The sequence below is a fragment of the Erythrolamprus reginae genome, unplaced genomic scaffold (assembly GCF_031021105.1).
Source record: "Erythrolamprus reginae isolate rEryReg1 unplaced genomic scaffold, rEryReg1.hap1 H_37, whole genome shotgun sequence".
In the NCBI taxonomy this organism is placed as follows: domain Eukaryota; kingdom Metazoa; phylum Chordata; class Lepidosauria; order Squamata; family Dipsadidae; genus Erythrolamprus; species Erythrolamprus reginae.
In genome coordinates, this window is record NW_027248492.1 from 334349 (window position 1) to 356842 (window position 22494).

Genomic DNA, 22494 nt, shown 5'->3' on the forward strand with positions numbered 1-22494 from the left:
AAGACCGTTCAGGTGTGTACAACGGTTATTCTCCATTGCACTTGGAAGGAGAGTCCAACATGGGATATACCAAAGTTCAATTCTTCTGGGTGGGACAAGGTTGTTCCAGGGTCGCTGGAGTGTCACACACCCGTTGTAGTACCCGTCTACCAAATGATGCCTCTGCTGATGCAAAGGAGTCCAACTTATAATGATGAATAAAGGTGGACGGAGCCGCCCAGGTCGCCGCCCGACAAATGTCCTCAATGGAGGCTTGCGTTGTCCATGCTGTTGACGTGGCTGCCCTCCGGGCTGAGTGAGCCGTCACCCTTTTGGTGGATTACAAGAGTTTGCCTTATAGGCGTCATAAATACAGTCTCGGAGCCATCTACTAATGGTTTGAGATGACACTCCAAGTCCCAACTTTTGTTGTGCAAAGGCGACAAATAAGGATTCTGACTTCCTGAAGGAGTCTGTCCTTCTAACATTAATTTTTAAGGCACATCTGACGTCTATTTTATGCCATGAGAGTTGGGAGGGATGGTTGCCATGAGTGCAAAAGTCTGGTAATATCAGTTCTTGTTTCCTATGGAAGGCAGTTTGATTTTTGGCACAAATGACAGGTCTAATCTGAAGACCACTCTATCCGGGTAGAAGATGCAAAGGTCTGGGCGGATAGAAAGTGCTGAGAGTTCCGATACTCGCCGAGCCAATGTTATAGCTATGAGGAAGGTTGTTGTAATGGAAAGAATTCTCAGTGGAACTGTTCTTAGGGGTTCAAACGGAGGCCTCGTTAGGCCTTTAGGACCAAGGAGAGGTCCCATGTCGGGAATCTATGAACCGGTGGGGAGTGTATATTGGAAGCTCCCTTCAGAAAATCCTTTATCCATGGATGATGAGATAAGGAGCGGGTATCCGGGACTCGCAAGAGCTGCCACTTGTCTCCTTAAGGTATTAGGAGCCAGACCCCGCTCAATCCCTGCCTGTAGAAATTGAAGAACAGAGATTACTGACGCTTCTGTGGGATTGACCTGTTGTTTAGTACAGAACTCACATAAGGCTGCTCATGTTGCTTGGTATATTCTGGCTGTACACGGGCGACCGGCTGCTTGCATGGTATCAATAATGTCTGCAGGTATTTGGTGATTCCTTAGTCTGTCCCTCTCAAATGCCAGACAGTCAGTTGGAGCCATTGAGGGTCTGAGTGAGTCATGACACCCTGGTTGAGGGCAACTTCCCGATCCGGAATCCTCCATGGGGGAGAAATCGATAGGGCTACCAGATCCGAAAACCATGGGCGACGTGGCGAATGGGGAGCCACCATTAACACTTCCGCCTGTTCCAAGAGAATTTTGTCCACAACCCTGGGGATGAGGCTCGTTGGAGGTAAAGCATATAGTAGGCCTTGCAGCCAGGGCGATAGCAGGGCACTGACTTTTTCTGTGCCTGGAGTTGGAAACTGAGTGTAAAACCTCGGAAGCTGGGTGTTGAGGTGAGAAGCAAAGAGATCCACCTTCGGTTCCCCGAACCGACGAACGATCCTCTTGAAGAGTTCTGGATCCAGTCACCATTCCAAGGGGGTCTAAGGTTGCTCTGCTGAGCCAATCTGCTCGAACGTTGCTTGTTCTGGCAATATGTTCTGCTGTTAACGACGCTAGGTTGGTTTCGGCCCATTGAAATAAGGCTGTGGTCTCCTTCTTGAACTGATGAGACTTCGTGCTCCCCTGGTGGTTCAGGTGGGCCCTGGTTGCTACATTGTCTGTTAGGACTAGGACATGTCGGTTGTGAACCAGCGAAAAGGACTGAAGGGCGAGGAATACCGCCCCGAGTTCCAAGAAATTGATGTTGACAGGTGACAAATCCTGTGTGGACCAAAGTCCCTGCGTCATGTGAGCTCCGATGTGTGCTCCCCAGCCGGAAAGGCTGGCATCCGTTGTGAGGACCACCCGATCATGGATGTGAATGGGTGTCCCTTGCTGTAATGCTGGCGACCCCACCAGCATAGGGATGTCTTGAGTCATTGAGACAGATGAATCCGCTGCTTGGTATGACTGACTCTTGCCCTCTGGGCCGGAAGTAGAAGCCATTGTAAGGCTCGTATATGGTGTCGGGCCCAAGGTACGATACCTATTGCTGACACCAATGTCCCCAAAAGTTTTGACAGAAAGGCGAGGGAAGCATGTCGTTGATTTTGCAATTTGTGAATCAGTTGATGAATGTTGGCCTGTCTCTCCGGCGACAGTGATACCGTTCCGGAGACTGTGTCGATGATAGAGCCTAGATGTAACAGTCTGATCGTGGGGACCAGAGGACTCTTTTTTAGGTTGACAGTGAAGCCATGGGACTCCAACGTTTGCATAGTGAGGGCCAAATCTTCTCTCGTTCTCGCGGGGGACTTGGAGAGAATGACAATGTCATCCAAGTACGCCATCAAGCGGATGGACTGAGAGCGGAGGCCAGCTGATATGACGTCAAGCAATTTGGTAAACATCCGAGGGGCTGATGACAGGCCGAATGGCATAGCCCAATATTGATAATGGGTCCCCTCTATACAGAAACGAAGAATTCTACGATGAGCTGGGTAGATGGGGACATGGAGGTATGCTTCTTTTAGGTCTATAGAAGTTAGATAGTCCTTTGGCCGAATTGCTGTTATAATAGTTTGGAGGGAATGCATTCTGAACCTCCTGTAACGTATGAATACGTTCAGCCTTTTGAGATTCAGGATCATCCTGCATCCCCCCGAGGCCTTGGGGATGATAAAGATCATAGAGTAGTAGCCTGTGCCCTCCGCATGACGAGGCACCCGCTCTATGGCCTGAATGTCCAGGAGGTGGGTGATCTCCTCCATCAATTGTGATCTCTTTTGGTTGTCATGAGGTACTGGACAATGGATGAAGCGGTTGGGTGGGGGCTGGAGGAACTCCAACCGCAAGCCTTGGGACACTGTGGCGATGGCCCATTGGTCTGATGTCGTTGTTCGCCAAAAGGTGTTGGAGTTTCCCTCCTAAAGGTTGTGACTCGACCAAGTCGCTTGGTGCGCTTAAAGCCTCTTTGGGTGCTACCTCTGAAGGGGCATCTTGTTTGCTGATACCCTCGTGATCTGTCCTGGAATGCCGTACGATCCGATCTAAAGGGGTCTGGTTATATTGACCCTGCTGATATGGTCTCTGGGTCTGGTTGGTAGTTTGGGAAGAGTCCCAATGAAAGGACTGGCGACATATGTAGGGTGTTTGTCTGCGTTACATAGAAACATAGAAGTCTGACGGCAGAAAAAGACCTCCTGGTCCATTTAGTCTGCCCTTATACTATTTTCTGTATTTTATCTTAGGATGGATATATGTTTATCCCAGGCATGTTTACATTCAGTTACTGTGGATTTATCTACCACATCTGCTGGACGTTTGTTCCAAGGATCTACTACTCTTTCAGTAAAATAATATTTTCTCATGTTGCTTTTTATCTTACCCCCAACTAACTTCAGATTGTGTCCCCTTGTTCCTGTGTTCACTTTCCTATTAAAACCACTTCCCTCCTGGACCTTATTTAACCCTTTAATATATTTAAATGTTTCGATCATGTCCCCCCTTTTCCTTCTGTCCTCCAGACTATACAGATTGAGTTCATTAAGTCTTTCCTGATACATTTTATGCTTAAGATCTTCCACCATTCTTGTAGCCCGTCTTTGGACCCGTTCAATTTTGTCAATATCTTTTTGTAGGTGAGGTCTCCAGAACTGAACACAGTATTCCAAATGTGGTCTCACCAGCATTCTATATAGCGGGATCATAATCTCCCTCTTCCTGCTTGTTTTACCTCTAACTATGCAGCCAAGCAACCTACTTGCTTTCCCTACCGCCTGACTGCACTGTTCACCCATTTTGAGACTGTCAGAAATCACTACCCCTAAATCCTTCTCTTCTGAAGTTTTAACTAGCACAGAACTGCCAATACAATACTCAGATTGAGGATTCCTTTTCCCCAAGTGCATTATTTTACATTTGGAAACATTAAACTGCAGTTTCCATTGCTTTGACCACTTATCTAATAAAGCTAAATCATTTGCCATATTACAGAGGCCTCCAGGAATATCAACCCTATTGCACATTTTAGAGTCATCGGCAAATAGGCAAACCTTCCCTACCAAACCTTCCCCTATGTCACTCACAAAGATATTAAAAAGAATAGGACCCAGAATAGACCCTTGTGGCACACCGCTTGTAACCTGACTCTGCTCAGAATACTCGCCGTTAACAATAACTCTCTGATGTCTACGCTTCAGGAAGCTGCAAATCCATTGAACTATCCAGGGATTAAGTCCAATCTTCACTAATTTATCTATCAGCTCTTTATGTGGAACCGTATCAAAGGCTTTGCTGAAGTCCAGGTATGCAATATCCACGGCATCCCCTTCATCCAACACCTTTGTGACATAGTCAAAGAAATCAATGAGATTAGTCTGACATGATTTGCCTTCAGTAAAGCCATGCTGATTTGGGTCCAATAAGTTATTGTTTTTTAGGTGCTGATATATCCTCTTTTTGAGTAGAGTCTCCATCATTTTAACTACCACTGATGTCAAGCTAACTGGCCTGTAGTTACCAGCTTCTTCTCTACTGCCCTTCTTGTGGATAGGCACAACACTGGCCATTCTCCAATCCTCAGGAACTTCTCCTGTTAACAAGCATTGGTTAAACAAATCAGTCAGGGGGGTAGCAATGACAGATCTGAGTTCTTTAAGAACTCTGGGGTGGATGCCATCTGGACCCATTGCCTTATTTATCTTTAATTGTTCAAGTTCTTCTAAGACATCGGCTTCTAAGATCACTGGAGCTGAATCCGTACAGCTGGAAGCAATGCTATATCCCTCTATAGTATTATTTTGTAAGGTGTCTTTTGAGAAAACTGAACAGAAGTAGCTATTGAAATGGTCAGCGATCTCCTTATTCCCATTAATGCATGTATTATTCCCGGTACTAAGCTTCGTGATGCCGCTGTTTTTCTTCTTCTTATCACTAATATATCTGAAGAAGGTTTTATCCCCCTTCTTTACAGATTTGGCAATTTCTTCCTCTTTTGAGGCTTTAGCAGCATATATTATCTGTTTCGCCTCCTTCTGTCTCATTTTATCCACCTCTCTATCAGCTATAGTTCCAGACTCTTTATACCTCCTATAGGCAGCCTTTTTTTCATTGACTATAGCCCTTACATCATTGCTAAACCATAGCGGTTTCTTCTTCCTTTTACCTTTAGTGATTTGTCTTACATACAGTCCAGTGGCTTTTAAGATGGCCTTTTTTAATACAGTCCACTGGATTCTCGCTCCTGCCATTTCATCCCTCCCCTTTAATTCATTATCTAAATATTCCCCCATTGCATTAAAATTTGTTTTTCTGAAATCCAATACTTTGGTTGCATTATAGGATTGCTCACAATGAGTTTTTACATCAAACCACAAACATAGATGGTCATTGCAACCTAAATTTTCTCCCACCTTGACCTCTGAAACCCAATTCCCATTCGTTAAAAACTAAATCTAGAATATTCTCCCCTCTAGTTGGTGTCTTAACCAGCTGTGCCAGAGCTGCTCCTGTAAAGGCCTCTACTATATTCTTACTTTTGCATGTAAGGGCACTGGGGATATTCCAGTCAACATCAGGCATGTTGAAATCACCCATAACCACAATATCTCCCTTTAGTGCCATTTGGGTAATTTCATCCACCATCTTGTTGTCATATTCCTCAGATTGCCCTGGAGGCCTATAGATCACCCCAATTCTAATGACAGAACCTTCTTTATTTTGCATGCAAATCCAGAGAGTCTCCAGATCTTGACATGTATTTTGAATTAGTGTTGTTTTTAGACTTTCTTTAACATAAATGGCTACTCCACCTCCCCTTCTCTCTATTCTATCCTTCCTATACAGTGTATATCCTGGTATGGATATTTCCCATTCATTAGAATCCGTAAACCATGTCTCAGTTATGGCAACCAGATCCAAATTATCTCTAGATATTATGGCCATTAACTCACAGAGCTTGTTGCTCAAGCTTCGAGCATTCGTGCACATTACCCGAACAACATTATTTTCATTATTAGTTTGCCCCTTATCATCAACAACTACATCTATTTTATTTGCAGCTCCCTTTTCATAAGCTTCCAAAAACTGATTTATCCTCATTGGTCGGGGACAGAAATCACCCACATCAGTTACATCTCTGTCCCCTTTACCTAGTTTAAATGCCTGTCCAAAAAAGTTCTGAATTCCTCACCGAGCACCTGGGTACCTCTGTATGATGGATGCAAACCATCCCTCTTAAACAACTCCATATTAGACCATCTACTGACATTATGATTTACATAGCCAAAACCTTCAGCTTTACACCACTGCCTTAACCACACATTAAACTCTCTGATACACGTTGTTTTATCCTCTTGGCCACAAACCAGTAACACCTCTGAGAAAGTCACTGAATCAGTTATTTTACCAAGCTCCACACTTAGACATTGAAAATCTCTTTTTACTACATTAACATTTCTCTGAGACAAATCATTTGTGCCAAGATGCACCACGACATCAACGTTATTACCTTTACTCACAGCTTTGACAATGTTTGTAATCCGCCTCCTGTCCCTGCTGGCAGTGGCCCCTGGGAGACACCTCATCTCCTTCACCACATCCTTACTCTGTCCCAAATCAACACCTCTAACAGTCAAATCACCCACAAGAAAATGTGTCCTCTTTTTATTTCTACTAACTGCACTTGATGGTTTGGTGACACTATGTACCTCACTTAGAACAACTTCCCCTTTGAACATCCCCTCATTCTCTGCCTGAGGGACCTTGCTAATATCTCCAACATCCTTACTATTTAAATCCGCAAGAACATTATAGGAATTCGATACAGAGAGACCAAAATTGCTATGTTTTTGCTCAACTGCACGCAATCTTCCTGAACCGACAGTTGTCCACACAGCCCTCCTCCTCGGGGGGCGCTGTGGAAGTGGAGGCTGCACACATGGCTGCATTACAGCATGTGGCTGGGACAATCTTTCCACTTCAGACTGCAAGCTACAAACTAAGGACTGCAATCTAGAGATCTCGCCATCTAACCTAATGTCATGCAAAGAGGGCAGTACCCCAAGTTCCACAAGGTACTATGGAAGACAACAGCCAAACAAGTGTTACACTGCACCAAGCCAGTCATCTTAACAATGCATTGAAATACAAGTACTTAGCAAGAAAATCCACCCCCCCTATTGCTACCAAACTTTGCTGATTTTGGTTTATAATTATGTGATTTGCGCGCCGTTAGGCGCGCAGGCCACTACCTTCCTCTCTCCTTCTCTGTGATCTGAAAGTGCAACTTAAAATGGCTTTTTCCTGCCTTTTATCCTTCCCAGTCTAATCCTGTCCCAGCCTAATCTGATTGGTCTGTGCTTGAACACAAACTGCCAATAAAATTGTCTCTTACAGTAATATCTGCCCCTCCTTCTTGAATTCAAACAATACAAATGTAAAAAGCACTACCTTCCTCTCTCCTTCTCTGTGATCTGAAAGTGCGTTCTTGGCGTTTGTAGGCCCTAGGGAGCACCTTCCATTTGTCCTTACCTTCGATAAGGACTGGAGTTAATGCGTCCCTGAACAATGTAGAACCCTGAAAAGGCGAAGAGGCTAAACTCCACTTAGACTTTAAGTCTGCCTGCCAATTCCTTAGCCATAGCATGCATCTTGAAGAAAGGGTAGTAGCAATTTATTTATTTATTTATTTATTTATTACTTAGATTTGTATGCCGCCCCTCTCCGAAGACTCGGGGCAGCTCACAACACGTGGAAACAAATCATAAATAATCTAACAAATTTAAAATTAAAAGATTTAAAAGACCCCATATACTAACAGACATACACACAAGCATACCATATATAAATTAAACATGCCCAGGGGAAGATGTTTCAGTTCCCCCATGCCTGACGGCAAAGGTGGGTTTTAAGGAGTTTACGGAAGGCAGGAAGAGTAGGGGCAGTTCTAATCTCCGGGGGGAGTTGGTTCCAGAGGGCCGGTGCCGCCACAGAGAAGGCTCTTCCCCTGGGGCCCGCCAACTGACATTGTTTAGTTGACGGGACCCGGAGAAGGCCCACTCTGTGGGACCTGATCGGCCGCTGGGATTCGTGCGGCAGGAGGCGGTCTCGGAGATATTCTGGTCCAATGCCATGAAGGGCTTTAAAGGTCATAACCAACACTTTGAATTGTGACCGGAAACTGATCGGCAACCAATGCAGACTGCGGAGTGATGGTGAAACATGGGCATACCTAGGTAAGCCCATGACTGCTCTCGCAGCTGCATTCTGCACGATCTGAAGTTTCCGAACACTTTTCAAAGGTAGCCCCATGTAGAGAGCATTACAGTAGTCGAACCTCGAGGTGATGAGGGCATGAGTGACTGTGAGTAATGAGTCCCGGTCCAGATAGGGCCGCAACTGGTGCACCAGGCGAACCTGGGCAAACGCCCCCCTCGCCACAGCTGAGAGATGTTTTTCTAATGTGAGCTGTGGATCGAGGAGGACGCCCAAGTTGTGGACCCTCTCTGAGGGGGTCAATAATTCCCCCCCCAGGGTAATGGACGGACAGATGGGATTGTCCTTGGGAGGCAAAACCCACAGCCACTCCGTCTTATCCGGGTTGAGCTTGAGTCTGTTGACACCCATCCAGGCCCCAACAGCCTCCAGGCACCGGCACATCACTTCCACCGCTTCGTTGACTGGGCATGGGGTGGAGATGTAAAGCTGGGTATCATCCGCATATTGATGATACCTCACCCCATGTCCTTGGATGATCTCGCCCAGCGGTTTCATGTAGATGTTGAATAGCAGGGGGGAGAGGACCGACCCCTGAGGCACCCCACAAGGGAGAGACCTAGGAGTCGACCTCTGACCCCCCACTAACACCGACTGCGACCGGCCAGAGAGGTAGGAGGAGAACCACTGAAGAACAGTGCCTCCCACCCCCAACCCCACCAGCCGGTGCAGAAGGATACCATGGTCGATGGTATCGAAAGCCGCTGAGAGGTCAAGGAGCACCAGGACAGAGGATAAACCCCTGTCCCGGGCCCACCAGAGATCATCCATCAACGCGACCAAAGCGGTTTCCGTGCTGTAACCGGGCCTGAAACCCGACTACTGGGGACCTAGATAATCGGCTTCTTCCAAGGACCGCTGGAGCTGGAGCGCCACCACCTTCTCGACAACCTTCCCCATAAAGGGAAGGTTGGAGACTGGACGATAGTTGTTAGGCACAGCTGGGTCCAGGGAGGGCTTCTTGAGGAGGGGGCGCACGAGCGCTTCTTTATAGAGTGATGGAAAAACTCCCCTCCCCAAGGAAGCGTTGGTAATCTCCTGGGCCCAGCTCCGCGTCACCTCCCTGCTGGCCGAAACCAGCCAGGTGGGACACGGATCCAGTAAACAGGTGGCGGAACTCACAGCTCCAATGGCCTTGTCCACTTCATCAGGTGTCACCAGATCAAACTCTTCCCAGACAGGTGGACAAGTACGTGCCCCAGTCACCTCGACTGACTCGTTGTCAGTCGACTCTGTTTTACAATTGGAGTCGAGGTCGGCCCGGATCCAAGCGACTTTATCAATGAAAAACGTGTTAAAATCCTCGGCACTACTCTGTAAGGGCTCCCCAACTCCCCCCTGGTTAAGAAGGGAGCGGGTCACCCTAAACAGAGCGGCCGGGCGGGATTCCGCTGATGCAATCAAGGCGGCATGATACGCGCATCTTGCCGCCTTGAGCGCCACTTTGTAAGTCTTAATAAAAGCTCTTACAAGTGTTCGATCGGATTCAGACCTACTCTTCCTCCATCGCTTCTCTAGACGTCTCTTTTGGCGTTTCAACTCCCGGAGCTCCTCGTTGAACCATGGGGCTCTACGGGGTCTAGCGCCACGGAGAGGTCCCGAGCATCAGGTCGGCCAGACCTATCATTCACACTACTATCAATAAACTCATCCATACCACCCCCACCCCCACCCCCACCCACCCAATCATACCAGTCATTCCACTCATAGCCACAAGCAAATTTATCCCAGTCATCCATTACTTAGACCCCAATTATTTTAAAAATCAATTAAATTAATAATAGTATAAAAGGGAGTAGATAGAATGGTCCTCAGTTTTTTGACTCCCCATGATCCCCAGTAGCTCTCACCCACTGGTGCCAACAGGGAGGGGGCTAATTTAATTTCCCCTGAACGTCCTCGTTCATCTGTTGGTGTTACAGTTGACTTCCGACACTAAGCTCCATTTCTTCCCCGCTGTCTCTCTCTCTCCCTCGTGTTGTCTCTGCCGTTCCCAATCATCACCATCTCGACACCGGACTCTCACCTCCGGAGTCGGGCTGGGGATCCATCTCAGTGGGGGACTCGACTCCCTTTGCTCCCCACAATTCCTCTTATCACCTCTCCTCTCCGCCGGCGCCGCGAGCCTCCGACCTCTGTCCGGTCATGCCGCCATTCTCCACACCGGCCAGATGTTCCTCCGGTGCCGCGCTCTCTGTCAGCTCTCCCTCGGTACCCTCGACACCCCCTCAGCAGTGACTCGGTGTTCCTTCATCCTCTCCTCTCTCTCCAGCAAGGCTGCATCTCACAGAGGTTGTATCCTCTGCGAGGCTCCGCCAAACGCCGAACGCCGCCGCCATCTCCGCGTCTCAGCTGGCCACCTTTTCCTTGCCGCGGTCTTTCTCGCCCCCCCCCCAGGCGGGAACATTCCCGACCCTCAGGATCATAAAAGTAGGGGAGCAAAGTGACCGGTGGACTCTGACCCGTCTCCAACCATCTTGAGCCCGGATTGACCCATTTTTCTGATGATTCCCGTCGTTTCAGAGGAGCAGCGGACCCACCATGCTCCTCACCGCTCACCCGAAACCGGAGTAGTTTATTCAATGCCCTTTGCTGCGAATTTTGCCGCATGAAGTGTTGCATCAGCCGAGAATTCGGCAGTTGCTAGCAATTTGCTCAAGTCCTGGCGCAGGTGACCCTCCTCCGGGTTGAGTCTAGCCTGCATTTCCTGTATCCATATTATAGACGCCCTATTAAAAAAGGACGCTGTAGCCGCCGCATGAAAGGCCCAACTGGCCATCTGGTGAGTCTTTCGTAGCAGGATCTCAGCCTTTCGGTCCTCTGGTCTGAGGCTGTCTCCTGTTTCGGTGGGGACCAAGGCGTTGGATACTAGGGTCATCACCGGTTGATCAATGGGTGGGAACTCTAGTAGTTTCTCCACTTCTTCATCGAAGGTGTAAAACCTCCTCTCTTTATTTGAAGGACCTTGCGCTGCAGCCGGGTGTTGCCAAGGTCTTTTAACACTTTCAACAACAATTTCTGAGGCCGGAATATGGTCAGACACAGGGCGAGGCTCCTTAAACAGGGTAGTTGCTGGTTTGGCAGCCTCAGTAGTCTCGGTAGTCTTAGTGCTGCCTGGTAAATCAACCACCTGCTTGGCCTTGTGGAGCAGGATTCTGAATAAGGCCGGTTTGAATAGGCCCGCAACTGAGGGTGGTTCAGGCATTGTCTCATCTTCAGAGAGATCATACTCTCTATCATTTTCCTCTAGTGGTGTCTCCTCTGCTAAGGAGCCATACCCTGAAGGGGGTGGTGCTGACCAAATATCTCTTGTGAGTCCATGGCAAGGTTGCTGACCATACTGTTGTGTTGCCGCAGCCATTTCTTGCGAGTAAGCGTTATTAATGATGTCCTGCATCGCAGGAGACATATCTCTCCTTTTACGGGGGTTTTTTGGGACCGTCTGGAAGCCTCCCAGTGGGGGCGCGGACCCCCCCAACTTCGGCTTGCAGCCAAGTGTGACCGCGGAGGCCAGGGACCCCAGGCTGCATTGCTCCCGTTCAGGGCAGTACCCTCAGAGGGAAGAGGCCCCTGGGGAGGAGGCCAGCTGATATGGTGGGGGTGGTGCCCGCGGAGGGCAGAGACCCCATCGGCGTTTTCTTCTTCAGCATCTGTGAAAACAAAGAAAAAACATTAAACAGGCAATAGCATTTATTATACATTTCTTAACAATCTGTACTTTACTAAAAGGAAAAAAAACAGTCTCTACTCTAAGACTGAGTTTTTGAAACTGAGCTCATGGGGGCTAAAGGGGACGGTGCCTAAATAATTATTTAAATTAATAACTCAGTCTCTGCCAATAAGATTGCAGAATAACCCATGTTGGACTCTCCTTCCAAGTGCAGTGGAGAACTTTAGGAGAAACCCTTCCACCCTTCCACCTCTCACAATACTAAACAACACAGTATCAACACTAGAGACCTTCAAATTTCTAGGTTCTATCATATCTCAAGACCTAAAATGGTCACCTAACATCAAAAACATCATCAAAAAAGCATAACAAAGAATGTTCTTTCTGCGCCAGCTCAGGAAGCTCAAACTGCCCAAGGAGCTGCTGATACAGTTCTACAGAGGAATCATTGAGTCTGTCATCTGCACCTCTATAACTGTCTGGTTTGGTGCTGCAACCCAACAGGACTTACACAGACTTCAGAGGACAATCAGAACTGCAGAAAAAACAATTGCTGCCAACCTGCCTTCCATTGAGGACCTGTATACTGCACGAGTCAAAAAGAGGGCGGGGAAAATATTTACTGACCCCTCACATTCGGGACACAAACTGTTTCAACTCCTACCCTCAAAACGTCGCTACAGAGCACTGCACACCAAGACAACTAGACACAAGAACAGTTTTTTTCCGAACGCCATCACTCTACTAAACAAATAATTCACTCAACACTGTCAGACTTTCTACTAAATCTGTACTTCTATTCTACTAGTTTTTCTCATCATTCCTATCACCCATTTCCTCCCATGTTGACTGTATGACTGTAACTTGTTGCTTATATTTATTTATTATAAATTTATTTATTTATTTATTATTTAGATTTATATGCCTAAGATTTGTATATCCTAAGATTTTTATTAATATTGCTTCTTCATTGCTTATTTGACCCCTATGACAATCATTAAGTGTTGTACCACATGATTCTTGACAAATGTATATTTTATTTTATGTACGCTGAGAGCATATGCACCAAGACAAATTCCTTGTGTGTCCAATCACACTTGGCCAATAAAAAAAAAAGTGCTGCATCTCTATTGGATCTTGCTGCGAGAAAGCCAGGATTTCAACACCTACGACTATAGGTAGGAAGACACAGGCATCTCATGAGTGGAGCCTTCGGTGCCAAGTCCCTGTTCTTCCCCCATGAAAATCCCACTCCCATCCCACCCCACCCACTCCAGTTAAATGTGTGTAGGGTGATAGGGTTTCTTTTAAATGGATAAAAAGATCTATGCCGCTCATTATCAAAATCTGAATGGAAGTGAAGATCCCCATTGCCAGGAACCACCTGAAAATGCAACACGAGGAGGCTGAAAAGGGAGGGGGCAGTGGATGGGGCTACCTACAGAGTATAAGATTTTCAGCTTCTTTTGTGGGGGGAGTACATCTTATACTCTGAAAAATAAGGTAATTAATGGTTATATTCCTTTTATTATATCTTCACTTGTAAGCTGAAGGTTGAATTAATCTTTTACTTCCTTATGTACTTCTTTATATCGTATGCAATCCGAAATATCAGTTTGTAAATAATCATGATTTCTGGTTTTAACCTGCATTTGTGAAGTTCAAAATTTTGACTTGTTTTAAAGCAAATAGATAACTCTTGATTCATATAATTTATGGTCACTTATATATTTTTCAGTTGTGAGATATGTTAATCCAAACTGATATTTGTTCTTCATAAAAGTGTTCAACAGATTTAAATAGCCTGATAGATAATACATACTGTATATCTGTATTTGGAAAATAATGTTAATCATAACTTTATTTCATTCAATTATATTCGACATATATTGTATTTCATTAAAGAAATATTAACAGTTAACAGTTACTTAGCAGCAACTTACTTTATTTTTTGTTCCATTTCTTCTCTAGATTCTTTCTTCATAATTTCCAGCTCTTGCTGATGATCTTTCCGCAAGATTCGTAAATCCTTCTGAAGTTTAATCAAATTTTTGTGCTGTTCCTGTTTCTCTTGCTCTGTATATTTCAGTGTAGTTTGCAAATCTTTCTGCTGCATCTGCATCTTATCAACCATCTTCTGAAGTTCAAAGAGTGATTTAGTCTTTTCTTTTATATTTCCTTCTAGAATTTTTATAAAGCCATTCCTTTCATCTACCTCCTCTTGCAATCTGTTTAATTTTTCATCATATTCTGTAATTCTATTTTTCATCTCAATCCTCTGATGTCTCTCTTTCATAAAATCTTCACCAAAATGATATATCTTTTGTTGTAAAGATTGTCCTTCCTCCTCCTTTCCTTGAAGCTTTTTTTCTAAGTCTTTAATAAGTGCAATTTCTATATTTTGTTGATTTACTTCTTTGTTTTTCAATTCTACTTTGACATTTGTTAATTCACTCTCATACTTGGTATGCTGTTCAAGTAATGAAGCCTGTTTCTTGATTTGTTCTTCAAGTTCTTTTTGAAGATTTTCAATTTTATTTTTATCTTCTTGAGCATTTTTAAGAAGTTCTTGCTGATCCAGAGTCTCCATTTTTGAAATATTACACATATTTGTTTCCTCATTATACTTCTGAAGTAATCTCTCCTTATCCAATAAATCCTTTCTTAAAATATCAATTTTTGAATCATACATCTGTTGCAAATTCTCTAAAGCTTGCACTTTATCTGGCTCTGCAGAAACCTTTATTGTTTCTATTTTCTGTATTAACTCTTTTTCTAAATCTAAAGACATGATTTTCTTTTCTTTCTCTTGCAATTTTTTCTGTAACTTATTTTGCTGCTCTTTCTCTTCCAGCTGAGTCAGTCTTTTAGTAGTAGCAATTTTGTGTTCAGCCTTTTTTTCCAGATCTGCTATTTTTGAAGTTGTTCCTGAAATAAACCTTTCTTCTAAAGCTTTTAATTCTTCCTCTTTGGTTTTTAATAGAGCCAGTTTTATTCCTTCAACTTTTTTTGATTTTTCTTCCAAGTCAATTTCCATAACCTGAATTTTCTTCTCAAAAGTTAGGACTTTTTGTTCCATATTCTTCAGCTTGTCATCCTTGTCCACTATTGCTTCCTGAGCCTGTTGGAGTTGTTGTGCCATTTCTTTTTGCTCACTGTCTTTTTCACGGTATTTTTTACATTCTTCCATTAAATAATCATTTTCCATTGTTTTCCGAGCAATATGCTCTTCTAATTCAGCAATTCTCGCTGAATGGATTTTTATCTCAGCAACCAAATCAAATTCCTGTTTTTCTTTTTTGACCTGCTTTTGTTCCATTAAGCTTTTTAAATGTTCTAATTGTTTGGTTTGTTTATCATGCTCTTCCTTCCTTCTATTCAGTTCTTCATTTTCACTAACTTGATTATTAATCAGTTCAATCTTACTTTGTAGTTCCTTAATAGTATTATAATTTTGTGTAAATCTCAATTGAGCTTTCTTCTTCCATTCTGACATTTTGTTCATCCAATGGTCTACCTGTTTCAGGGCCGTAATTTTCTCTTCATTCAATGATTCAACTTTGTAAGATAGTACTTGCACCTTATTCAGTAACTGCAGTTGGCTTTCTTTGTGTTGCTTGTTTAACATTGTTATGGCAATTTCTTTTTCAGATATGGTCTTTTCAAATCTGACGTTTAATTCACTAATAAGCTTCTTTAAATCTGTGATTTCTGTTTCTTTATCATTTATCTCCTCGCTCATAGAAGTAATAACATTACTATGCTCAGATAATTCTTTTTTCAGTTCTGTGATATAAGATTCCTTCTCTGTTGCTATTTGCTGCTGGAGATAACTTTCCTTTTGCAATAGCTCTTTTTCAGTTAGATGTTTTTCCATGTCTGCTTTCATAGACATCATTAAGTGTTCTTTTTCCTTCAGGAGCTTTTTTGACTCCTGTAAATTACTTTTTAAAGTTACATGACTCTCTGTTAATTGTTTACATTGAAATTCTAGATTTGGAATTTGTTTGATTTTAATTAATATGTCTTCTTTAATTTTTATTGTCTGTTGCTGACAGTGAGCAATTTTAACTATTATTGAAGAAATATTTTCATTGCATTGTTCAATCAGTTCATCAACTTTTATTTTCAATAAAGTGTCTACTTTTTGCTGGTAATGAGCTAGTTGTCTAATTGTATCTCTCTTGAAATTTTCAAATTCAGCTTGTTTTTGCTGAAACTCATTTCTTTCCCCTTCTAACTTCATCTCATAATTCTGCCCTTTAAGAGGAGACATCTTCAAGGCCTGGAGTTCCACATCAGATATTTTCAACTTATCTGCCAGTTCCAAAAGGTCATGTTTCATTTTTTCTTCTGTTATCTTTATCTTATTAAGCTGATCCTGTACTGTTATTTTCTCCTTCGAAGAAAAAATATCTTTCTCTAATTTTACAAGTTGCTTTTTAAAATCAATTTCTTTTTGTTTCAAAAGATTCATTTGTGCTAATGCCTGTTGCAGTTGTTCTTGAAGTTTATGTATAGTTTTGTCTTTCTCTTTATGTTTGTCTTTTAACCATGTAATCTCTGCATTATTCCTTTCTCTTTCAGCACCAAAGGTGGCCAGTCTTTTTATCAGATCTCTTATTTTCTGCTCTTTTTCTTGCAATCTTATTTCATGCTTTTCAAAGTGTTCTTCAGGCTGTAGATTTAGTTTCTTCTCACAAAGATGTAAAACTTCATCCACTTCTTGCTTGTGAGCTTCAGCCATGCTTTTGAGTTGTTTATTCTGATTAATCTCCAGATTTGAAACAGCATCATTTATTCCAAATGAACTAGCATGAGCCATTGTCAGCATTTTTGAAATAAACTGATTCTCTTTGTGACAAAACTCCAATTGGTTCTCCTCAATATCTTTTTTCAGTTTTGTTTCTTGTTCTGAAAGTTTTTGCTTAAATTCTTCCTCATTTTTTTTAAATTTTTCTATAGCTTCTTCTGCTTGTATCTCTTGCTGTTTTAACTTGAGTTCATATTCGTCTCTTAAAGCACTAATTTCTTCTTCTTTGGTTGATAACAACTGCCTATACTTTTCAATTTGTTGCTCCATGAAATGCTTTATTTGCCCAATTTCACTTTCCTTGCTAGTACAATGACATTTTAACTGACTGAACTTTTCTCCAAGATTTCTTAATTGTGATTCATACTTTTCTGTCAGAGATGACGTGTTCTTTATATGTTTTTTCTTTTCTTCTTCCAATTCATGTTTTAGATCATTTACCTGGTATGTTTGAAAATATAACTCAGTTTTTACTTCATTCAACTGAGTTTCAGTTTTTACAACCAGTTCTTCAAGTTTTGACTTTTCATACTTTATAACTTCCAATTTCTCTTGCAAATTTTCATAAATACTTGCATTATCTTCTCTTGACTGACATAAAAAATCTAATTCTGCAGACATTATTTTACATTGTGACTCAGCTTTTCCTAGAGTTTCTTTCATTTTTTTCTGTTCTAATTCTTCATCTCTTTTCTCTTTTGCTTCCAAGAGTTGTTTGAGTTGAATTATTTCTTCTTTAAATGGTTTTTCAATTACTGCCTGGTCTTTTAAAATACCTTCAACTTGCTCCTTATGATTATTTCTTTGCTGATCAAGTTTTGTCTCAAACTCCACCTTTGCTTTATCTGCATCCTCTTTTAACTTAGAAATATATTGTTGAAGATTTTGACAGGTATTCAGAGCATCTGATAATTCAGATGAAAGTGCTTCTACCTCTGTTTGTTTCACATCTAGCTTTTCTAATGTTTTTTCATTCATTTCTTCTATATGAGCATGCAATATAGCCTCTTTTTCTTTTAATAGCTTGGCAGTTTCTTCTTCACAATGTTTTCTCAGTTTTTCCATTTCTGATTGATGCTGCTGGGTAAATATGTCAAGCTGGTATCTCCAGTGTTGCTGTTCTGGCTGCTTCACATATTCAATTTCTTTGCTATATTTTTCAGTCACAGTACCTATGCTGTGTTCATTTTTGTCTGATTCTGTCTGGACAACCAAATCTTCCAACTGGCGTTTATAATTTTGTGGACACTTTGTGGGAGAACTTTCCATTTCAGGAATTCTCTGTTAAGAAGATATGGGAAATATAATGAATAAAATACATAGATTTATATATGCATACACACATATATACATATACATACATACATACATATATACATAATCTACTTAAATACTATGCATAACAAGATTCTAATAATTTAAATTTAAAAATTAAATATATACTATGTTGCTTCTTATTATGAAGAATGGAATTAAAAGCTAAAATCATTTAGTTTCAGTACTGTTACACACATAAAAATAATATTTCTATGTGTTGTGATTGCTCCCTGTCAGCCTCAGGAAGTGTCAGATTTGAAAGAGGATGAGGAGACAAAAAAGCAGTTCATCTTCAGAGAGTGTGTGTGTGGGGGTAGCCGACAGTCCCTGGTTGAACGTGAGATTTAGAAGATTCTCAAAAAGAAGGGAGATGTGTAGAAAAAGTTTTGATTTGTGAAAATCAACCAATATGTCATATCCTGGAATGTATCGGAAACGAAGCCACTTTCGGTCAAACTGTGTGTTGGAATATGGCCACATTCCTCATCTCCAAGAAGTAAGCTTTTGATATATTATGATAAACTGTACAAAATTAAAATTTAATATGACTCAGAGATAAGACGCTATCCTCTAACCCTTAGAAAAGGGTTTATAGCTTTATAAACTCAGCTTGTTAGATCTGGAATATGTTTTCGCATAGCAGCATTGTAACCGTGACTTTCTTCCCAGTGAAGAAGAGAAATAAAGATTTACTAGTTTTCCAAATTAAAGCCTTGAAAAGAGTTTTTGGAGTTGCTTCAGCTTGATCTGAACACTATGTAGATTTTATCTATGTAAATTTAATTTAATTTATGGGACTCAGGGTCTTACAATAATAAACAGTATATACAATAAACAAGTCAAATAATTAGTAATAAGAACATTAAAACCTTTAATAAACCATAATGAAATCCACATACATCCAGAACAATTGCAGTCGGACGTGATAAGATGTTATGTTCACGGCTGCCAGGCCTGGCTGCAAAGCCAGGTCTACAAAGCCTTTTGGAAGGATAGTAAGGTGGGAGCAGTGCAGACATCAGGGGGTATTTGGTTCCATAACATCGGGGCAGCCACAGAGGATGCTCTTCCTTGCTAGCCCATCAATTTGCATTATTTAGTCGACAGGAACTAGAGGAGGCCAACTCCCTGTGATCTGATTGGTTTTTGGGGGATATATGGCAGGAGACAGTCTCGTAAATAGACTGGCCCTAAGCCATGTAGGGCTTTACAGGTAATAACCAACACCTTGAATTGTGACTGGAGACCAACTGGTAGCCAGTGCAGTGTGCGGAGTGTTGGTGTTATATGGATATATCGAGGAACATCCATGACAGCTCGTGCAACTGCAATCTGGACTATCTGTAATCTCCGAACACTCCTCAAGAGTAGCCCCATGTAGAGCATCTTGCAATAATCTAGACGGGAGATAATGAAGGCCTGAGTGACCGTGCGCAGAGACTCCTGGTCCAGATAGGGCCTCAACTGTTATACTAGTCTGCAATGCCAAAGGGTTTATTTTTCTCCACCCAGCCTCTCTTCCCGTTTGACAGGACAGGAAGCTTTTTTTTTTAGTCTCCTAAAAGAAACACCTTGGATCTTCCGGACGAAAGAATTGAAATAAAGCTGCCAGGCGTTTCGTGAAATCTCCCCTCCTTTGAAAAAGGGGGTGGGGTGGGGACAGGAGGGAAGCATGAAGAGCCCGGCAGAGGAGGCAGCATCATCTCCGCACCCAGGAAAGAAGACAGCGGGCCACCCTTGGAAGAAATGTCCAAGGCCAAGATCTTGCCGGCGGACCTGGGCTGCATGGGGAAGGCAGCTGGAGGCCAGACCCCCGCCCCGTCACCCTGTCCTGGCAGCGGCTCAAGCCCTGCCCAGTCCTGCCCACCTGTCCTGGCAGTGGGGGCTCCCGGTTGGTCTCGGCACGGCTTTTGGAGCAAGTGGTGTGGGCACCATTGGCCAAGGGCCGGGGGGGAGATGGGCAAGGCAGCCGGGTGGGTAGACAGCGGCTCCGGGCTCTTCTGCCTGTCCGGGAGCCGAAAGTTCTGTCATAGAAATTAAGATCTGTTAGGACCTTAACTCTGGAGGTCGATGGACAGAAGCCTTAATCATTCATTTTTTAAAAAAAACAAGATATTTATTTTTATAAAACAGAGATAAAACAAATAAAAGACTGTTTCAAGGGACAGGAGAACATATGCTTCTTACATCATGGAGGTTAAAAAGAAGAAGAAAAAAGAAAACGACACGAGAGGAGGATCCAATAAGACACACTAGTTAACAGTTTCATTACTAAATGTCTCTGAGGGGCTGTCAATATACAGCGTGACACCCCTTCTTTGACAGTCTTCAGTGATATTGTTTACATAAGACACATTCTTTTGCAGAGGTATTCATGTTGGTCAGCTGGCAATGTTTTGTTCAGAAACCCATGGAGATCCAGAGGGGAGAATGGGGCAGGAAAGAGTGGAGAAAAACGGAGGAAACCCATGGAGATCCAGAGGGGAGAATGGGGCAGGAAAGAGTGGAGAAAAACGGAGGAAACCCATGGAGATCCAGAGGGGAGAATGGGGCAGTGGGGCAGGAAAGAGTGGAGAAAAATGGAGGAAACCCATGGAGATCCAGGGGGGAGAATGGGACAGGAAAGAGTGCAGAAAAACGGAGGAAACCCATGGAGATCCAGGGGGGGAGAATGGGGCAGGAAATAGTGCAGAAAAACGGAGGAAACTCATGGAGATCCAGGGGGGAGAATGGGGCAGGAAAGAGTGGAGAAAAACGGAGGAAACCCATGGAGATCCAGGGGGGAGAATGGGGCAGGAAAGAGTGGAGAAAAACGGAGGAAACCCATGGAGATTCAGAGGGGAGAATGGGGCAGGAAAGAGTGGAGAAAAACGGAGGAAACCCATGGAGATCCAGAGGGGAGAATGGGGCAGGAAAGAGTGGAGAAAAACGGAGGAAACCCATGGAGATCCAGAGGGGAGAATGGGGCAGGAAAGAGTGGAGAAAAACGGAGGAAACCCATGGAGATCCAGAGGGGAGAATGGGGCAGGAAAGAGTGCAGAAAAACGGAGGAAACCCATAGAGATCCAGAGGGGAGAATGGGGCAGGAAAGAGTGGAGAAAAACGGAGGAAACCCATGGAGATCCAGAGGGGAGAATGGGGCAGGAAAGAGTGGATAAAAACGGAGGAAACCCATGGAGATCCAGAGGGGAGAATGGGGCAGGAAAGAGTGCAGAAAAACGGAGGAAACCCATGGAGATCCAGAGGGGAGAATGGGGCAGGAAAGAGTGCAGAAAAACGGAGGAAACCCATGGAGATCCAGAGGGGAGAATGGGGCAGGAAAGAGTGCAGAAAAACGGAGGAAACCCATGGAGATCCAGAGGGGAGAATGGGGCAGGAAAGAGTGTAGAAAAACGGAGGAAACCCATGGAGATCCAGAGGGGAGAATGGGGCAGGAAAGAGTGGAGAAAAACAGAGGAAACCCATGGAGATCCAGAGGGGAGAATGGGGCAGGAAAGAGTGCAGAAAAACGGAGGAAACCCATGGAGATCCAGAGGGGAGAATGGGGCAGGAAAGAGTGGAGAAAAATGGAGGAAACCCATGGAGATCCAGGGGGGAGAATGGGGCAGGAAAGAGTGTAGAAAAACGGAGGAAACCCATGGAGACCCAGAGGGGGGAATGGGGCAGGAAAGAGTGTAGAAAAACGGAGGAAACCCATGGAGATCCAGAGGGGAGAATGGGGCAGGAAAGAGTGTAGAAAAACGGAGGAAACCCATGGAGATCCAGAGGGGAGAATGGGGCAGGAAAGAGTGGAGAAAAACAGAGGAAACCCATGGAGATCCAGAGGGGAGAATGGGGCAGGAAAGAGTGGAGAAAAACGGAGGAAACCCATGGAGATCCAGAGGGGAGAATGGGGCAGGAAAGAGTGGAGAAAAACGGAGGAAACCCATGGAGATCCAGGGGGGAGAATGGGGCAGGAAAGAGTGTAGAAAAACGGAGGAAACCCATGGAGATCCAGAGGGGAGAATGGGGCAGGAAAGAGTGGAGAAAAACGGAGGAAACCCATGGAGATCCAGAGGGGAGAATGGGGCAGGAAAGAGTGGAGAAAAACGGAGGAAACCCATGGAGATCCAGAGGGGAGAATGGGGCAGGAAAGAGTGGAGAAAAACGGAGGAAACCCATGGAGATCCAGGGGGGAGAATGGGGCAGGAAAGAGTGGAGAAAAACGGAGGATACCCATGGAGATCCAGGGGGGAGAATGGGGCAGGACAGGGTGGGAAAAAACTGGGAGGAACTCAAGTCTGGAGGTGGGGCATCCCGGCGGCCGGCGGCAGGTTCGTAAGGTGAAAAAAGTTCGTAAGAAGAGGCAAAAATATTCC

The 22494-nt window shown here is 43.8% G+C and overlaps 1 protein-coding gene across 6 annotated transcripts in view; it reads right to left on the reverse strand.

The window, feature by feature from the left end:
* Window positions 1-18164, reverse strand: part of LOC139155637 (golgin subfamily A member 4-like) — a 160611-nt gene extending 142447 nt beyond the window's left edge. For all 6 annotated transcript variants that reach the window (XR_011557102.1, XR_011557101.1, XR_011557100.1 and 3 more), the window contains exon 1: window positions 13950-18164. Coding sequence is in view for 3 of the 6 variants with exons in the window: in XM_070730852.1 (XP_070586953.1) it covers window positions 13950-18088 (4139 nt within the window). In the remaining 3 variants the exon portion in view is untranslated. The remainder of the gene's footprint in view (window positions 1-13949) is intronic.
* Between the last annotated feature and the right edge of the window lie 4330 nt (window positions 18165-22494).